Genomic DNA, 17,085 nt, shown 5'->3' with positions numbered 1-17,085 from the left:
CTGTGTTTAAAGCACAGCCTTGGGGCTAGATCCTTAGTGAAGGCTCTCTTCCTGATCTGTTCTGATCGTGTAGCTAAGACATGTCAGTAACGCTGGACTACAGACGATGAGTAACGTGACTTCTATTTAAAATAGACGTTGGAAGGGTTAAAAAACGTTTGGGAGGAGGATGAGGCTATGGCCGGTCAGTCTGCTGAGTGTAAAGTCTCTCGTGAGGTTCGTGTTGTGTTTGCCATTGCTGCTCTGCAGTTCTCAGCTCTGGCTGATGTGGCTGAGAGTGATTATGCTCTTCGGAGGGACACAGATTGTGAGTGTCCCTCCCATCGCAGTGGCGAAAACTAATAAGTTATTTTACAGAACGCAGTATGGTGGCTCTCTTTCAAATCGTGAATCTCATATGGGTAAAACTACAAGATTACAGTTGGTAGACTGGTAGCGCAGTGAAGTGGTAGAGAGGGACATTTATTTGACTGTCAGAACCCCCTGAGTCTTCACTCAGTTTGACTGCTATGGCTTGGACCTCATGCCACTAAACCTCAGTCTCTTTATCTGTACAACAGAAGTAATAAAGATTTCTCTACTTACTTTCTTATAGTGATTATGAGAAGTTAGTTAAGTAAAGGCCCATTACCCTATGACAGCGGGGTGGGCATTAAGGATGCCTTGAGGAGGTCACAACCCAGGAGACTGAAAGGGAGGCACATTGTGTCTGAAGACAGTTTATAAATCATACGATACTGTGAATGCCTTTGTGCTTCAGTGACACTGTGCAAATCCCTCAACCAAGGGCCGTTTGTTCAGGTGGTATCCTCTAGGTTGCCAAGTCCTGCTTATCAGATTTTTTTAAAAAAAATTATTTATAAAAAGGAAACACTGGCAAAAACTGTAGGATAAGAGAGGTACAACTCCACACAATTCCCATCACCAGATCTCCGTATCCTATCCCCTCCCCTGATAGCTTTCCTATTCTTTATCCCTCTGGGAGTATGGACCCAGGGTCATTATGAGGTGCAGAAGGTGGAAGGTCTGGCTTCTGTAATTGCTTCGCCACTGAACATGGGTGTTGGTAGGTCGATCTATACTCCCAGCCTGTCTCTTTCCCTAGTGGGGAAGGGCTCTGGGGAAGTGGGGCTCCAGGACACATTGGTGGGTTCGTCTGTCCAGGGAAGTCCAGTTGGCATCATGTTAACATCTGGAACCCGGTGGCTGAAAAAAGGAGTTCACATGTAGAGCCAAACAAATTGTTGACTAATCATAAACCTAAAGGCTGGAAAAGTTCATATGAAGACATAGGGGTCTCCATTTTGTAGATAATTAGTAGTCCTATTTTAATTATATTCCAAAGGGCCCATGACACTACTAGTTTTTGGGGTTTTTTTGTTTTTTTTTTTTGAGCCTGACATCTGATATGCAGGTGGATCCAAGTTATTGTCTGGAGATATAATGTCATGGTTGGCAAAAGGACCAGAAAGCTGGATCAGGGAAGACAGTAGTTCCCAAATATGGGAAAGGTGTATAAATATTGTTGACTGTAAACCCCATAGATTTGATGTGATCTGGGGCCCATATTCAGCTTAGGAGCCCGTGTGACCTCTGCATCCCTGTAGATCTGAGCTCACATTCTGTGGTCATGAGTAGGAACGTTCCAAGCTGCCTCAGTTTCAGGACCCATCTTCCTTAGGTGGAGCATAGAGTATGTTGTCCAGCCTCCCTTTGGAGGATGTCTTTGTGTAGTATATCTTTTATCCTCTTAGAACTGGTTTTTCACCTTCTTCATGCCATTTTTATTACAGAGCTTAAGTTTTTGTATATTTTAATTATATGTGAATATAATTTACTGCTGATGTCATAAAGGCATTCAATGAATTGTCTAATTCAGAGAAATATATGCTTGTGGATTCTTAGTGTCTTTTGTTGGTTTCTGCTTTATAGATTAAAACTTCAACAGCAAATTGTGAATATTGAAAATGTAGAGAAAGAAAAAATGGAAAATTCTGACCTGAAACAGGTATGATTCTAGCAGAGTAAGTGTTCCTTTAAATCTGATTCATATTTTACATATCAGTATTTTGAAATCCAGTGCTGTATTGATAATCTATTATACATAAAATATGTTTAGGCCAACCTTAAGCTCCAGTCAGTTTCTTTTGCTTATTTCTGGGTTTTTTCACACACACACACACACACACACACACACACACACACACACACACACACACACACACACGTATATATGTGTGTGTGTGTGTGTGTGTGTGTGTGTGTGTGTGTATGTTTGTGTGCATGGACATGTGTGTAACATTTAGACATGAGTAACATTTAGAAATTGTGAAGGACAGTATTTTAACATTCTGAGCTTTAAAAGTGTCGTAGAAGGATTATTCAGGTCTTAAAAGTTACTTCTGGAATTGAGTTGTATTTAGATTCTTGCCGTATGAGATACTTATTATGTGCCTGTGAAATCTAGGAGGTTAAATTTGTATATGAGTTTTTTGGGCCCAGGAAGATTAAAATGGGGTAATACTGAAAAGTATGTCTTTCTGAATCCTGTCTGGTTGGCCCTGCATACAGCTGAGCTTTGAGCCCAGCCACACTGGGGGAACATTTGGTGGTGGTGTTTCTCTCTCTTTCTGTTTGTGTGTGTGTCTCAGAAAGTTGGCTCAGAGCAGGGAAGCCCCAGTGACAGTGAAATACTGCTAGTACTAATTATAAGAAAAAGAATAAAAGTTTGTTTTTTTTCCCCCTCCAGGGTTATTGCTGGGCTCGGTGCCTGCACCATGAATCCACCGCTCCTGGAGGCCATTTTTCCCTTTTTTTGTTGCCCTAGTTGTTGCAGCCTTGTTGCGATTATTATTGCCATTGTTGACGTTGCTTTGTTGTTGGATAGGACAGAGAGAAATGGAGAGAGGAGGGGAAGACAGAGAGAGAGGGGGAGAGAAAGATAGACACCTGCAGACCTGCTTCACCGCCTGTGAAGTGACTCCCATGCAGGTGGGGAGCCGGGGGCTCGAACTGGGATTCTTACGCCGGTCCCTGCGCTTTGCGCCACATGCGCTTAACCCACTGTGCCACCACCCGACCCCCAGTTTTTGTTATTTTATGAATGTAAATTACGAAGGAGTGAAGATTCTGCTTTCTAAGATTTATTTTTGTATATGAGTTGCCATTGTTTTTTATATTCACCTATGGTTTCTAAGTACTAACTAGGAGGGCAGGACATAATGTTTGATTTCATAGAAGTTGCTAGTATCACTGGCCTCTGGCTTTCATCCTCTGGCTGTAGCAAAGAACTAAGTTCTTTGTTGCTTCTGTCATCTGTAGTACAGACTTCATGTTTACAACTGCCGTTAAAAATAAAGGGGGCAGGCAGTGCACCTGCAGTGGGACACTTCACAAGGTAAAGCATGTCTGCAGGTGTCTGTGTGTCTCTCCCTCTCTATCAGCTTCTCTCTGACCTATCAAATGAGATAGAAAAAAGGGGGGAAATGGCCACCCCAGATTGGTAATGATGGCACCGAGCCCCAGCAGTAACCCTGGTGGCAGAGGAAGAGGAAGAGGAAGAAGAATTGTGCCAGGCTAGCTTCGCGGGTGGGAGACAGACGACCAGAGACTCATGGCTGAGTGGTACACAGTTCAGACTTTATTCATGTGGAACGCAGCGCAATCTAAGCTAAGCTGTCATCACAATCTTGTCCTTATATATCCTGGGGCTGCCAGTGCAAATCAGTTTATAGGCTCTCTCCAGAGCCTGTTAGAGACGGAAGTCCTGGCGAAGTGCTTCTTCTGATTCTGGTGACAAAGCAGCTGTATATATACTCGCCAAGTAGGGTGGAAACAGGATGTGATGTAGAGAGGGTGGAGCAAAAAGAGATTGGTGAAAATCAGGGTGTGACAAGGAGAGGGGGCGGAGCAAAAAGAGTATGAACCAGCGGGATTAAACCAGTGCCCTGGAGGCAGGGCGGTGCTTAGTTAACACTGGCTTATGTCAATAGAATACAGTGTTATGCAGGGGGATTAAACTAATGAAACAGAAGGATAGAAGCATACCAACAGAATTGTTCAAAAATAGAGAGATCAGAAACATGACATTTGACTTTATCCCACTGGCTACCACTCTGTGGACATCATAGTCGTGTCCTATTTGGCCTTGCTACCCTTAGGAGTAATGGAATTATATCTCATTTATGAATTTCTTGACTAAAGACTGTATGAAGGTGGTTTCTTCAGAGTTTTGAGTCTCATAATGAGTTATTTGACTGAGAGTGATAAAGAAAAAAATTATTTTTTGGTGAATTGTGGAGGAAGTAGGTACAAGTGTGTGACAAATGAATGTATTGGGCTATAACTTAAAAGCATAAACCTTCCTGGCCTTTGACCTCTAGTTGAGTCCATCCTTTTCAAAAGATTGTTAAATGAAGGTGAAGAAGGTGAGGGGTGTTTTGCAGTCCGTACGTGTCTTTAGGGGCTTAGGAGTCCCTGCCATTCACTGGGCTTCTCTCAAAGCACTTCTGTGCCAAACACTGAGTGTCAGAATGCTTGGAAATCTCCTAAAAGCAATGGAGGAGTGACCCTCTTGGCTTCTTGAGCAGAGAACAAAGTGTAGGACGGGCTTGTTGATCACAGGTTATGTGGAAATGGAAGAAAGGAACATATTAACTTAGGAACGTTTCCATTTGACCCATTTTAAAAATCTGTTCTCTCCTAGGCTACTAAAGAAAAATCTAGTAAGAGTCTATAGATGTTGAATTTTTTCTTTCCTCCCATCCCCAGTAGCTTTTCAGGCCTGATTATTTATTTGAGGTTATTATATTTTTTATTTGCTACCAGGGTTATCACTGGGGTTGGTTCCTGCAAAATCCCACCAGTCCCATTCTGATAGAAGGTGAGAAAGAGAGAAGAGAGATACTTGCAGTTCTGCTTAGCCTCTCACGAAAATTCCACTCTGCGAGTGGGGCCCCGGGGCTTAAACCCAGGTCATCATACATGGTAACACGGGAGCTCTACTGAGTGCAGCGTCACCTGGCTGTGACCTGCTTCTTTTGAGAATAAGAGGACTCAGTGGAAGACTGAAGAGCATGGCTCTTTATACTCTCCAGTCAGGAAGTGATCTGAGTCGCTTCAGTTGCTAGTCTGATGTAAGAGTATCTTCAAGGGCACGTCAGGTGAAGGTGCATTTGTGAAGAAAAAGTGCTTATTAGTCTTTGACTCTGTCACACTTTTAAGGAAGCTGCATTTGTTTAGTGGCCTTACGTGTCTCTTCTTCCTTTTGTTTTTAAGCAAATCAGTAGTTTGCAGATCCAAGTGACCTCCCTTGCACAATCAGAGAATGAACTGCTGAATTCAAACCAGATGCTAAAGGAAATGGTGGAGAGGTTAAAACAGGAATGCCGAAATTTAAGAAGCCAAGCTGAAAAGGCACAACTAGAAGTTGAAAAGTAATTTGTTCTTTCTTAATGTACAAAGTATTCCTGATTTAGAAAATTATCTATGTGTTTATATGTATATAATATATATAATGTTTTCAGGATTTCAATGTTCAATGTTTTCTTGGCACACATAGGGGAACCAATTCCAAATACTGTCTTAGTCACTGTTCTATTTCTGAGAATGAGTTTATGGACTGAAACATTGTGTGTGTGGTGCGGAGAAGTGAGACGGTGAAAAACAACCTTAAAATGCTGTCTGACCATAGTGTTCGGAATAATCCTCACAAAGGAACTTCTTTGCTTTATTTTCAAATATCAGAGTTGTCCTTGTGAGTGCCAGAGAAAGAAAAGCGAGACAAAACCCTGCAAAAAATTCACTTTTTTTTTTTTTTTGCCTCCAGGGTTATCATTGGGGCTCAGTGCCAGCACTATGAACCCACTGCTCCTGGAGGCCATTTTTCCCATTTTGTTGCCCTTGTTGTCATTGTTGCCACTGCTGTTGTTGGACAGGACAGAGAGAAATGGAGAGAGGAGGGGAAGACAGAGACGGGGAGAGAAAGACACCTGCAGACCTGCTTCACCGCCTGTGAAGCGACTCCCCTGCAGGTGGGGAGCCGGGGGCTCGAACCTGGATCCTTATGCCGGGTCCTTGTGCATCTTGCCACCTGTGCTTAACCCGCTGTGCTACCTCCTGGGCCCCCAAAAAGTTACTTTCTAGAACCAGAATGTAACTTACTGGTTTTTCACTTTATGATTTTTTTTTTATTGTCCAATCCTCAAACTTAATCTCTTGGTTATTTTATAGGGATGTAAGGCTAAGCAATACAAGAGTCCATTTTACAGTGCACTATTCAGAGGCGTGGAAATACACAGAGCAAAAGCAAGACCTGTTCTGCTTGCAGTTTCCTCCCTCTCGTCATCGTGGTAGTTCAGAGGTTGTCCTCTGACCTCCTTTTCAGTACCTCTGCACATGCGTGTCATGTGCCTTCAGTACCTCTGCACATGCGTGCCGTGTGCTTTCACGTGAGCCTTGCTAGCCTCTGACCTTTTCACTCTGATGGTCTCACGGCCTGAATTTGCCACAGCAGCGCCAGTTAAGTCTGTCCCCCTTTTCCAATCCCTTTTTGTGTGAAGCGTTCAGTAGCATCGCCCTAATGTGCTGGAGAGAATTTCCTAGACCCTGTGCCCAGCAGCGAAGCCTCTGGCTTTCTCTTGGGAGCTCTTAGAAACCAGGGCAGTAAACAGAAAGGTGGTGAACTTGTCCGATGGTGTCTAGGATCGTAGCTTCTCTGGAAACTATGTTTAGGTTTGATAGATACCTACTCCTGTATGTTTTCCTCGTCTCTATACAATGTTCACACTAGAAGTTTTTATTTAAATCTACAGAACATTGTGCTTTTCAGGTATGTTCTTCTGAAGCCCATATTGTCACACAAATCTCTTTAAGTTTTTTGTTATTTTATATTTTAAAGGTCTGCCCATGGTATTATGTATGTGACTGAATTTTTAAGGAAATGAAATAACAGTATTTTCCCTCAACAATATATTAATATCCTGTAGGACTTGAATTATTTTGCTTATGTTTTGAGGGGGGAAAAAAGAGAAATTTATATCTTAGACTTCTAAAATACTTGGTTAAAATATGCTTAAGAATTCTGACAATATAGCTAGCAAATTTAATCCATCACTGTTTTCTGAATGTTATTCACAGAACTATAAATCAGAAAACAGTAAATGAGTGGTTGGCAGAAAATGGTTTTATACTTGTTCTACTTCCAGTAATGGTAATAACAATAGTATAGAGTACCTAGGAAAGCCTTAAAGATAAAAATTATGTCACCTTAAAGTTCATTTATAGAACTTACACTCCAGCCAGAAAGCACGCTGCGTTAAGACTTGCCTCTGCTGGGCTTCAGCTCAGCTAGGCCACATGTGTGTAGCTTGGTGTAGCATCACATGGCTCTGTACTCCTTAGACAGTATCCTGCCATTAGTTAGGCCTCTCTCCCTCCTTCCTTCTCCTTTCCTTTCCCCTCCCTCCTTCCCCTTCCCCTTTCCATTCTCATTCCTTCCTTCCTGACAAGACAGGGAGAAATCTGGAGGAGGCAGGGAAAGAGGCATGTGTAGCACTCTTTGTGACGTGCGTAACCCCCCTACACCCTACACACACACACACACACACACACACACACACACACACACACACACACACACACACACACACACACACACACCGGGCACCTGTACCCAGGTCCTTGTGCATGGTAACATGCACTTTCCCCCAATGTGCCACTGCCTGGCCCCTCTCTAGGTGTTTCTTTAAGCAAGCCAGTAGCTGCTATCAGCACACTGTTCCAAGCCCAGTCAGACAGAACCAGCAGTGACCATGCTAACAGGTATGTGGCTATGCTGTCTATCCACACTGCATGATTAAGGCTGTGGGTGAGACAGGTAGTGAGTTTACTTTGCTCCCTTGTGACATTATCTGTCTAGTTCTAAGAGTTAACTTTCATGTTCTGCATACATTCTCTCCCACTAGGACACTGGAAGAGAAACAGATACAGTGGTTGGAGGAAAAGCATAAGCTTCATGAACGCATCACAGACAGAGAAGAAAAGTATAGCCAAGCCAAGGAGAAATTGCAGCGAGCTGCGGTTGCTCAGAAAAAGGCGAGTCATCCTTAGGAAAGTATAGCTGACTGCTGTCGGAGAATAAAATGTGTGATTAGGTGGATTTAGGTTTGATTTGACACTTAAACGTTTCATTTTGTTAACCTAACAGAATCAGGGAAACTCCAGCTACTCGGCACGTCTCCATCTAAATCACAGACGCGTCTCTTCATAGCCAGCACGTGGTTTCCCACAGAGAATATGTTCCAGTGGTGAAGTTTTGAGACTCTCTCTCTATATGTAGACACTATATATAATACAAGTCTAATTTAGCTTTTTTTAAAAAAACAATTATTTAATAATGAGACTGTAGGATAAGAGGGGTACAATTTCACACAATTCCCACCACCAGAGTTCCGTATTCCATTCCTTCTATTCGAAGCTTCCCTGTTCTTTAGCCCTCTGGGAGTATGGACCCAGGGTCATTGTGGGGTGCAGAGGGTGGAAGGTCTGGCTTCTGCAATTGCTTCCCTGATGAACATGGGCATTCACAAGTGGATCCATACTCCCAGCCTGTCTCTCTCTTTCCCTAGTGGGGCAGGGCTCTGGAGAAGGGGGGCTCCAGGACACCTTGGTGAGGTCCTCTGTCCAGGGAAGTCAGGTTGGCATCTTGATAGCGTCTGGAACCTGGTGGATAAAAAGCAGTTAACATATAAAGCAGAACAAATTGTGTAATAATCCAGAACCTAAAGGTAAGACTATAGCAGGTGAGATCTGGAGTCTTCGTTTTAGAAAAGGACACCTACTGGTTAACTAGGCCTATTTCACCTATACTTAACTATTACTTTTATTTTACTGTTTGTTCTGTCAGACACACACACACACACACACACACACACACACACACACACGCCACAGTATGGTCCAGCTCTAGCTTATTGTGGGAGGGGTTGTTGAACCTGGGACCTGGGAGCCTCAGGCTTGATGAGTCTTTTTGCGTAACCATTATGCTGTCTTCCCTGCTCCTTAACTACATCTGGTATCATTGCTTTGTGGTTAAAATATTTTGTGACATGTAGGAGCCAAGTATCGTTCTTCTGTAGAGCCGTGATGAACTTTTTTTCTGCCAAGAATCATTTGAATATTTATAACATCATTTGGGGCCATACAAAATTATCAGTTGAAATAGCAGTACTTAAGGTTGCTGTGAGAGGAGCCCTTAGATTTTTTTTTTTATTAGTGATTTAGTATTGATTTACAAAACTGTTAAGATATCAGGGGTATAATTCCACACCTTTCCCACCACCAGAGTTCTGTGTCCCCATTCCCTTCATTGGAAGCTGCGTGGTCCTTCCAAGATCACAGATATGGGTTGACAGTTATTTCTATATTTATATCTATCTATACATATTAAAATATGTATATGTATATATGTGTGTGTGTATATATATGTATATGTATGTATCCATTTTTCCCCTATGGTCCTTCTCTTGCTTTCTACTTTATGCCTACTACTTCTGAGTATCTCCCCTTCTCCCTCTGCCCCCCCCTTCCCTCTTCTCTCTCTGGATCCTGATGAAATTCGGAGTTCAAAGCCCTCTGGTCATCTTCCTTTAATGTTTACCCCTCTGGAAGTATGGACCAAAATTCTGTTGATAGTGCAGAAAGTGGAAAGTCTGGCTTCTGTAATTGCTTCGCCACTGGCCATGGTCTTTGGCAGGTTGGTCTGTTTATATCTTTCTCTATTGGAAAAGCCCCTAGATTTATTGAATTTGGGGTTCTATGGTTGCCTTGGCAGACACTGAGCAAATTACTTCTCGAGACGTCTCAGGCGTCCCCTACCCCTGCCTTGAGGACTCCTCCAGTTGCCGTGACACTTCCCAAAGTCACTCTGCTTTCTAAGTTTCATCCTGGCATTTTTTTCCCTCCAGAACTTTGTTTCCCTGGAAATAGTTCAGAGCATCATGAAAATGATGTAATCAGATGACTCATAAGTTGGGGTTTATGCTTTCTCTGCTTCAACAAAACCCATGAAATACATTATGGCCAGCAGCCATGACTCACTGTGGCTGTGTTTCAGCAGTTACTTTCCAGAAGATCTCTATGGAGAGAGGGAGTATGGTAGTGTGAGAGTCATAATGATTTGTTAAGTCTGCACTTAGTTTCCTTGTACCTGCAGTGCTTGTGGGGAGGGGAGAGATCTAAGAGGAAAGTGCTTCTAGGCAAACACACGGCAGTGTCTCAGTGTCTGTGTGTTGGGAAGGCTGGCTGGCTCTCATGTTTGCAGGGGAGGCCTGGGTATCACTTAGACATTCTGAATCTGGGGCCCCAAAACTTTGTTTCTAGTGGCCTACTTATATTTTTTGATATAACTGTCAAATGTGTCCTGATAGTTGGAGTGATAACACGAGTAGTTTCAAAGTTATTACTTCCCTACTTCTTATCTGAATATTGCTTTCCTATTCTTACAATGCTAACAGCAGTATGGCATTGAGGTCTAAAAACAGCAGTTAGTCTATATGAATTCTGGCATTTTTATACTCAAATGTAAACACTAGAGGGGGGTGTGTGTGAGTGTGTGATCCTTCCGTCCTACAAATACTGAGCGGTATACGGCTGCTAGTGGACTTCGCTGCAATTTTTATATCTTGGGATCTCAGAAATCTGCTGGGAAATTGTGCCGATGCAGTCACATCTGCCATGTTGTCCCCTCAGGCTACTGCTAGTTCCCTGGAGAGTTGGGACATTCTCGGAGTGCCTGTTCAGCCATGTTGTGCCCTCAGGACATTGTCTATATCCCCCGCGCGATGTCTGGAGTGCTCTGGTTACTCCTCCCCCCTCCCATTCTCACGAGAGTTATCATCCTATCCTGGAGTGCTCTGGTTACTCCTCCCCCTCCCATTCTCACGAGAGTTATCATCCTACCCTGGAGTGCTCTGGTTACTCCTCCCCCTTCCCATTCTCACGAGAGTTATCATCCTACCCTGGAGTGCTCTGGTCACTCCTCCCCCCTCCCATTCTCACGAGAGTTATCATCCTATCCTGGAGTGCTCTGGTTACTCCTCCCCCTTCCCATTCTCGCGAAAGCTGCTCCTATAAAAACCCTTTGTTTTCCGCACCTCGTTCTCTTGCCTGTGCTCCACTCTGGTGTTCAGACGCAGGAAAGGTTACTGTGTGAGGCGGCCATTTTCTCTACCTCCGCGTGGCCCAACCTGCTTCTCTAGCACCCAACTCTGAGGTGCCAGCGCAAATAAAGATTTGTGTTTCCTCTTCGCTCCGGACCCCCTCTCTCTCATCTCTGCGGCCCGCGCACTACAACATCTGGCTCAACAACAGAAATCCTGCTTATACTTCCATGTACTTTTGTAACCTTGAAATTTCTTAAGCTGTATTTTAGTTAGAAACAGTAAAAATTATAAGAGGTTATATGTAACTGAGGCTTGGTGCCTACACAACTCCATCATTCCCATTATCATTATTATTATTATTATTGTTTTCTATAGTGGACCTTCCCCCCTGCAAGTGGGGAGCAGGAACTTGAACCCAGGTGCTCAGACATGGTAGTGTGTATACTCTGCCAAGTGAGCCACCACCTAGCCTCCACAGAAGAACTTTGATGGGGATATTTTAAAGCTAAATATCCTAGAGACCAGGTTCTGATAACTGAGGTTCGTTTGGGTTGATTGTTCTGGAATCAGTGGCCTCCAGTGGTTGGAGAGATTGTCAGCTCACCATAGGTGTCCCAGAAAGAGGAGAGGGTGCTGGTACTTTCAGAAGCCTGCAAAGTGCTTCCATGTGCATCGCGACCTGGGACTCCAGGTTCTTCCTGTGAGAGACCTGTCCCGATGGGTGTGGACCACGAGAATCAGCGTCTCCTGGGGTCAGGGTGGTGCCGGAGGGTGGGACCAGCGTGTGTGGAGCCCTGCTTTCTATCCCTAGCGGCAGGTGAGAGCGACAGAGCACACAGCTAGACTGCGGGCGGTGGAGTGGTGCTCTGGTCTCTTGCTCACGGTTTTGGAGAAGACAGAAGGCTGCTCTGGGTTGGTGACCTAGAGCACATGGCCCCTGAGTCACACACACACACACACACACACACACCACGTTGTTTGTATTTCCTAAAGTAGTGCTAGAGTGAATTCAGAGCTTGACGCATGCCCGCTGATGCTGAGTGGCCTCCCATGCAGTCACTGTTCCTTAGACAAAGGGTGAGAGAGACTCTGTAGCACCTACCGTCACTGCTGAGCCTCTCCAGTGCTGTTTATTCATAGGGCTCACGTTTGGTTTCTGGACTCGGGCCTAGGGCCTCATGCCTGGCAGGGTACACGTACTACTGGGCAAGCTATTTCTTGCCCCCCCCCCCCCGCCTTCACTATTTAAAATGTCATCTGTGGATTAAAATTTAAGTCAGGTCTTTTTTTTTTTTTTTTTTTTTTTTTTTTTGCCTCCAGAGTTATCGCCGGGCACGGTGCCTGCACCGCAAATCCACTGCTCCTGGAGGCCTTTTTTGTTGTTTTCACCGGGCTGGCTTCACGGGCGGGTAACAGACGACCCGGGACTCATGGCTGGGTTGTACGCTGTATCTCTTTATTCATGCAGGACGCAGCACAATCTAAGCCGAGCTAAGCTAAACTAACACTACAAACAATCTTGTCCTTATAAATATACTAGCTCAGTAGGGTGGGAACAGGATGCAACGCAGAGAGGGTGGAGAGAAAAGTGACTGGTGAAAATCAGGGTGTGACAAGGAGAGGGGGCGGAGCAGGCAAGAATTCTACCACTGAACCACCAATGCCCTGGAGGGAGTGTGGTGCTTGTTAACAGCGGTTATGTAAATAGAATAGTGTTAAGCAGGGGGGATTAAACTAATGAAACAGAAGGGGTTTTTAGAAGCATACCAACACTTTTTATTTTTTTTATTTATTCCCTTTTGTTGCCCTCGTTGTTTTATTGTTCTAGTTGTTGTTGTGATTGATGTCATCGTCGTTGTTGGATAGGACAGAGAGAAACGGAGAGAGGAGGAAGACAGAGAAAGACAGACACCTGCAGAGAAAGACAGACACCTTCAGACCTGCTTCGCGACTCCCTTGCAGGTGGGGAGCCGGGGGTTCAAACCAGGATCCTTACACCGGTCCTTGCACTTTGCGCCACGTGCTCTTAACCCGCTGAGCTACCACCTGATTCCCTCATAGGTAATTTTTTAAGCTCAGCTCAGTGAGTACTGATGACCCAGAATGGGCCCACTATGTGGAACACTGCCTTCCTTAGCTATTTGACAATTTCAGTTCAATTCAAGTGGAACAACACAATATTTGTAACACAGAGATACTATTAAAAAATGTTACTGTATTTAACTATAGGACAGAAAGAGATTTTGGCATTCAGATCCTACCTTTTTTTGTGGAACTGGGACTTCATACATCCATGATTTCACCACTTCTGGTTCGACTTTCATTCTGATAGAGAGGGAGGGAGATACAGGACAGAAGGGAGAGAGCGCGCAGCACCTGGCGCGTGATGCCAGGACTGAGCCTGGCCTGCGCACCGTCAGAGCGTGAGGTCTGCCCAGCGCGTGCTCACCTGACTGGTAAGAGTCAGCACCGTGACCTGCAGTCTGCACTCCTCTCAGTCCCTTGTTCTTTTTGCAGGGTGGCTCTTTGAATTTTGTACTAAACTCCAGCCTTTCCCCGTGTTAGTTAAAATTTGTTTCCGTGTGAAAATTATAAATGAGATTCACAAGTCTAAAATACTTTATTTTTTAGTGATTTAATAATGGTGACAAGATTGTGGGATAAGAGGAGCACAATTCTGTGCGATTCCCACCACCAGAGTTCTGTACCCCATCCCCTCCATTGGAAACTTCCTTATTCTGTATTCCTCTGGGAGTGTGGACCAAAGATTCTGATGGGGTGCAGAAGGTGGGAGGTCTGGCTTCTGAAGGTGCAAGAGGGGCTTGGATGTTGATATAAACTAGTGTTATGGGTGTGGTCTCTCCCCCCCCCCCCCCGTCCACCTGTAATCCAACATGTGTGTGTTCTCAGTTTTCCTGAATAAAGTTTAAAATTCCTAAAACAAACAAACAAAAAAATCACCCAGACTTTTTAAAGATTCTTTAAACCGCAAAAGCCACAAATTTCTTACATAGTCAAGACTTAAACCCATCCACAAAATATGAACAGTAGGGCAGAAATTATGACCCCTTACTCTCCTGTGAGAGGTTCTCATAACAAGGAGTAAAAACTTTATTTCCCCTCCCCTGCCCCGCCCAAGCTGGACAGCTAAGGTGGTTCATTGCCACCTCTATTTACTTACAGCTCCCAGCTCTTAAGTCCCAAGTCTTCTATCTGTTAAGTGTTTTTAGACTGAGTCTTTATGTATCGGCGCCATGCTGTGCTGATTTGTTTGGCAGAGCTTGGCTAGGTATCTCGAGATGGATGCCCTTCTGTGACTGATGACTTCTCTGTGCGTTTCTCCCCACACATTGTCTAGGTGTGAGTATGTAAAGAAGTCCGTTGGTCTGAGCAGCGAATTGTTTTTCCTTTTGAAGCACTTGAAGTGACAACTTGTTGTCCTTAAGATCTGTATTTGAAATAATACTTTACTAAATGCTGTTTTTAATTTTAATTTTCTTAGTGACAGTATTGATTTACAGGATTATAAGATAACAGGTATAACTCCACGTTGTCCCCTCCACCAAAGTTCTTTCTGTGTCCCCGTTCCCTGCATTGGAAGCTACAGCAGTTCTCTCAAGGTTGCAGATATGGGTTGACTTTTATTCCGTAAACTCCCTGTGTATACATACTTGCCCATGGTCCCACCTTCTCTTAGTTCCTAAGTCACACCGACACCTATTACCACTTTCGAAATGTCCATCCCTTTTTCTTTTTCCTCTCTCCGGGTCCTGATGGAATTGAGTTCAGAGCCCTCTGGTCATCTTCCCCTAACATTTCTCCCCTGCTGGGAGTACAGACCAAAATTCTTTATGGGGTGCAGAAGGTGGAAAGTGTGGCTTCTGTACTGGCTTCTCCACTGGACGTGGGCATTGGCAGGTCAGTCCATACCCCAGCCTGTCTCTCTCTCCCTAGTGGAGCAGGGCTCTGGGGAGGTCGTCTGCCCGGCAAAGTCAGGTAGAATCATTGGTGGCGGAAGCTGTGGTGCTTCTCTGGAAGTCTCTGCTGTAGTTGGTGAGTTTTGTTAAGTTCAATAGTTGTAGGTATTTTTTTTGTTTTGGGGGTGATTAGTTCTGTTCCCTGTTACTCCACGGCTATGCCTCCTGCAAGTCCCCAGTGCTGATTTTTTTTTTTTTTTTTTGCCTCCAGTTGCTGGGGATTGGTGCCAGCACTATGAATCCGCTGCTCCTGGAGGCCTTTTTTTTTTTTTTTTTTTTTTTCATTTGATAGGACAGAGAGAAATTGAGAAAGGAGGGGGAGATAGAGAGGGAGAGAGCAGACAGACACCTGCAGACCTGCTTCACTGCTTTGTGAAGCGACTCCCCCCTGCAGGTTGGAAGCAAAGACTCAAACCCAGATCCTTGCTCAGGTCTTTGCGCTTAGTACTGCGTGTGCTTAATCAGGTGTGCCACCGCCTGACTCCTTTGAGCTTGGTTTTTTTTTTTCAAAGCAATAGACTTTAGCCTAATAGTTATAAAATATCTTTTGAATGTGTTGTGCAGCCTAGAAGTCTGCTGTGCACTGAGGAAACATGCAGAAACTCCAGTGAACTCTGTACAGTCACTCGGGCCTGTGAATTCCTTCTGATGTTCCCCATGTTTCTCCCCCACTCTTTTCATTCCTGTGACTTACATCCTAGGTCAGATTCTCTTCATCTTTGGTTCTCTCCCATTCTGGGCTACTTGGCCGGTCTAACCATTGCATTGACATAAGATAGATTAACAGTAGAAAAACAGCTTTAATATCATATGGACAGGACCCCAAAGGTATGCGAAGAAATGGCCAAGACAAGCAGCTTTTAGGTAAACAGATCTGTAAAGCGTTGACACGGCACAGAAATTTGGGCCTGGGTTCAGTAAATTAGTGAGAAAGGGTAACATCCCCTTCTCCCCTGAGCTCCGAGTAAGTCTCATGTGAGAGGTTTTAGCTTTTCATCTGCACCAGTGTAGTTACTGATATGTTTTCTTGTTTGATATTCACGATAGTTGTGTTCGTGACTGAGAATAATACTTTAATTAATCTTTGCTCCTAGTATTCAGAAGATACTCATCTCTAAGTTAAATTTTTGATGTGTAAAATATTCACTACATAGGTTAGTCCAATGGCAGCTTACATATTAACCTGCTTGTTCATGTTAATCATTTCTCTTTAGAGAAAATCACTACATGAAAACAAATTGAAAAGGCTGCAGGAGAAAGTAGAAGTCTTGGAGGCGAAGAGAGAAGAACTAGAGACAGAAAATCAGGTGTTAAATAGGTAAGGTGTTTGTGTGTCTGTCTGCTCCCTGTGGTATTTTCGATACTCTGCAACTCTGAGGTGAACTTTTTTTTACCTATACATTTGAAATCATTCTAAAACTATTCACTGTACTTTTTTAAAAAGAATGCATCACTTGTCTGAGGGAGTAGGGCTCTGCGCAGCTGTGGCGTCAGGAGGTGCCAGCACCTTAGCCTGTAGCTCAGAGCCTCAGGCGTGCGAGCCACGTGCAAACTTGGCCTTTGTCCTTGCTTCTCCCTGACTCAGTGTCCCTTCAAGCCAGCACGTCTCTAGCAGGACTGGGTGTGTGCGTCATGGTTGGAACGACAGGAAAGGTCAGTGACTTTGGTGCAGTGACTGGCTGTGGTGACCAAGAGCGGTCAGAGTTCTTGCTGATGAGACAGTTGCAGTGATGGCTTATTTTCTGAATGAGATCAGACTTTGGTCTCTCGGTGTGGGAAAGCAGTAGTGGTTATGTGTCCTGGTTTTTCATGTCCGTCTGCATCGTTACCGTTTTTGAGCAGGGAAGATTTAATAGCAGTGGTGGTGTGTGACCTGTCTGGCTGAGTCTAGATGGCTTAGAATTCAGCTCTTTGCAGGTAGCCGTTAGCAGTCAGAGTAATGGACA

At 44.3% G+C, this 17,085-nt stretch overlaps 1 protein-coding gene across 2 annotated transcripts in view; it reads left to right on the top strand.

Annotated features, from left to right (window-relative positions):
- The window catches only part of CEP83 (centrosomal protein 83), a 94,009-nt gene that overhangs the window by 70,097 nt on the left and 6,827 nt on the right, over window positions 1-17,085 (top strand). The window contains exons 11-14 of one of the 2 annotated variants that reach the window (XM_060195545.1): window positions 1,933-2,008; window positions 5,278-5,435; window positions 7,965-8,094; window positions 16,354-16,457. In XM_060195545.1, the coding sequence (XP_060051528.1) occupies window positions 1,933-2,008; window positions 5,278-5,435; window positions 7,965-8,094; window positions 16,354-16,457 (468 nt within the window). Of the gene's footprint in view, window positions 1-1,932; window positions 2,009-5,277; window positions 5,436-7,964; window positions 8,095-16,353; window positions 16,458-17,085 lie in introns of those variants that run through there. The other variant, XR_009550878.1, reaches the window with a different exon arrangement.

The sequence above is a fragment of the Erinaceus europaeus genome, chromosome 7 (genome assembly GCF_950295315.1).
Source record: "Erinaceus europaeus chromosome 7, mEriEur2.1, whole genome shotgun sequence".
Classification (NCBI taxonomy): domain Eukaryota; kingdom Metazoa; phylum Chordata; class Mammalia; order Eulipotyphla; family Erinaceidae; genus Erinaceus; species Erinaceus europaeus.
This window is presented reverse-complemented; position numbering and strand designations above follow the sequence as displayed.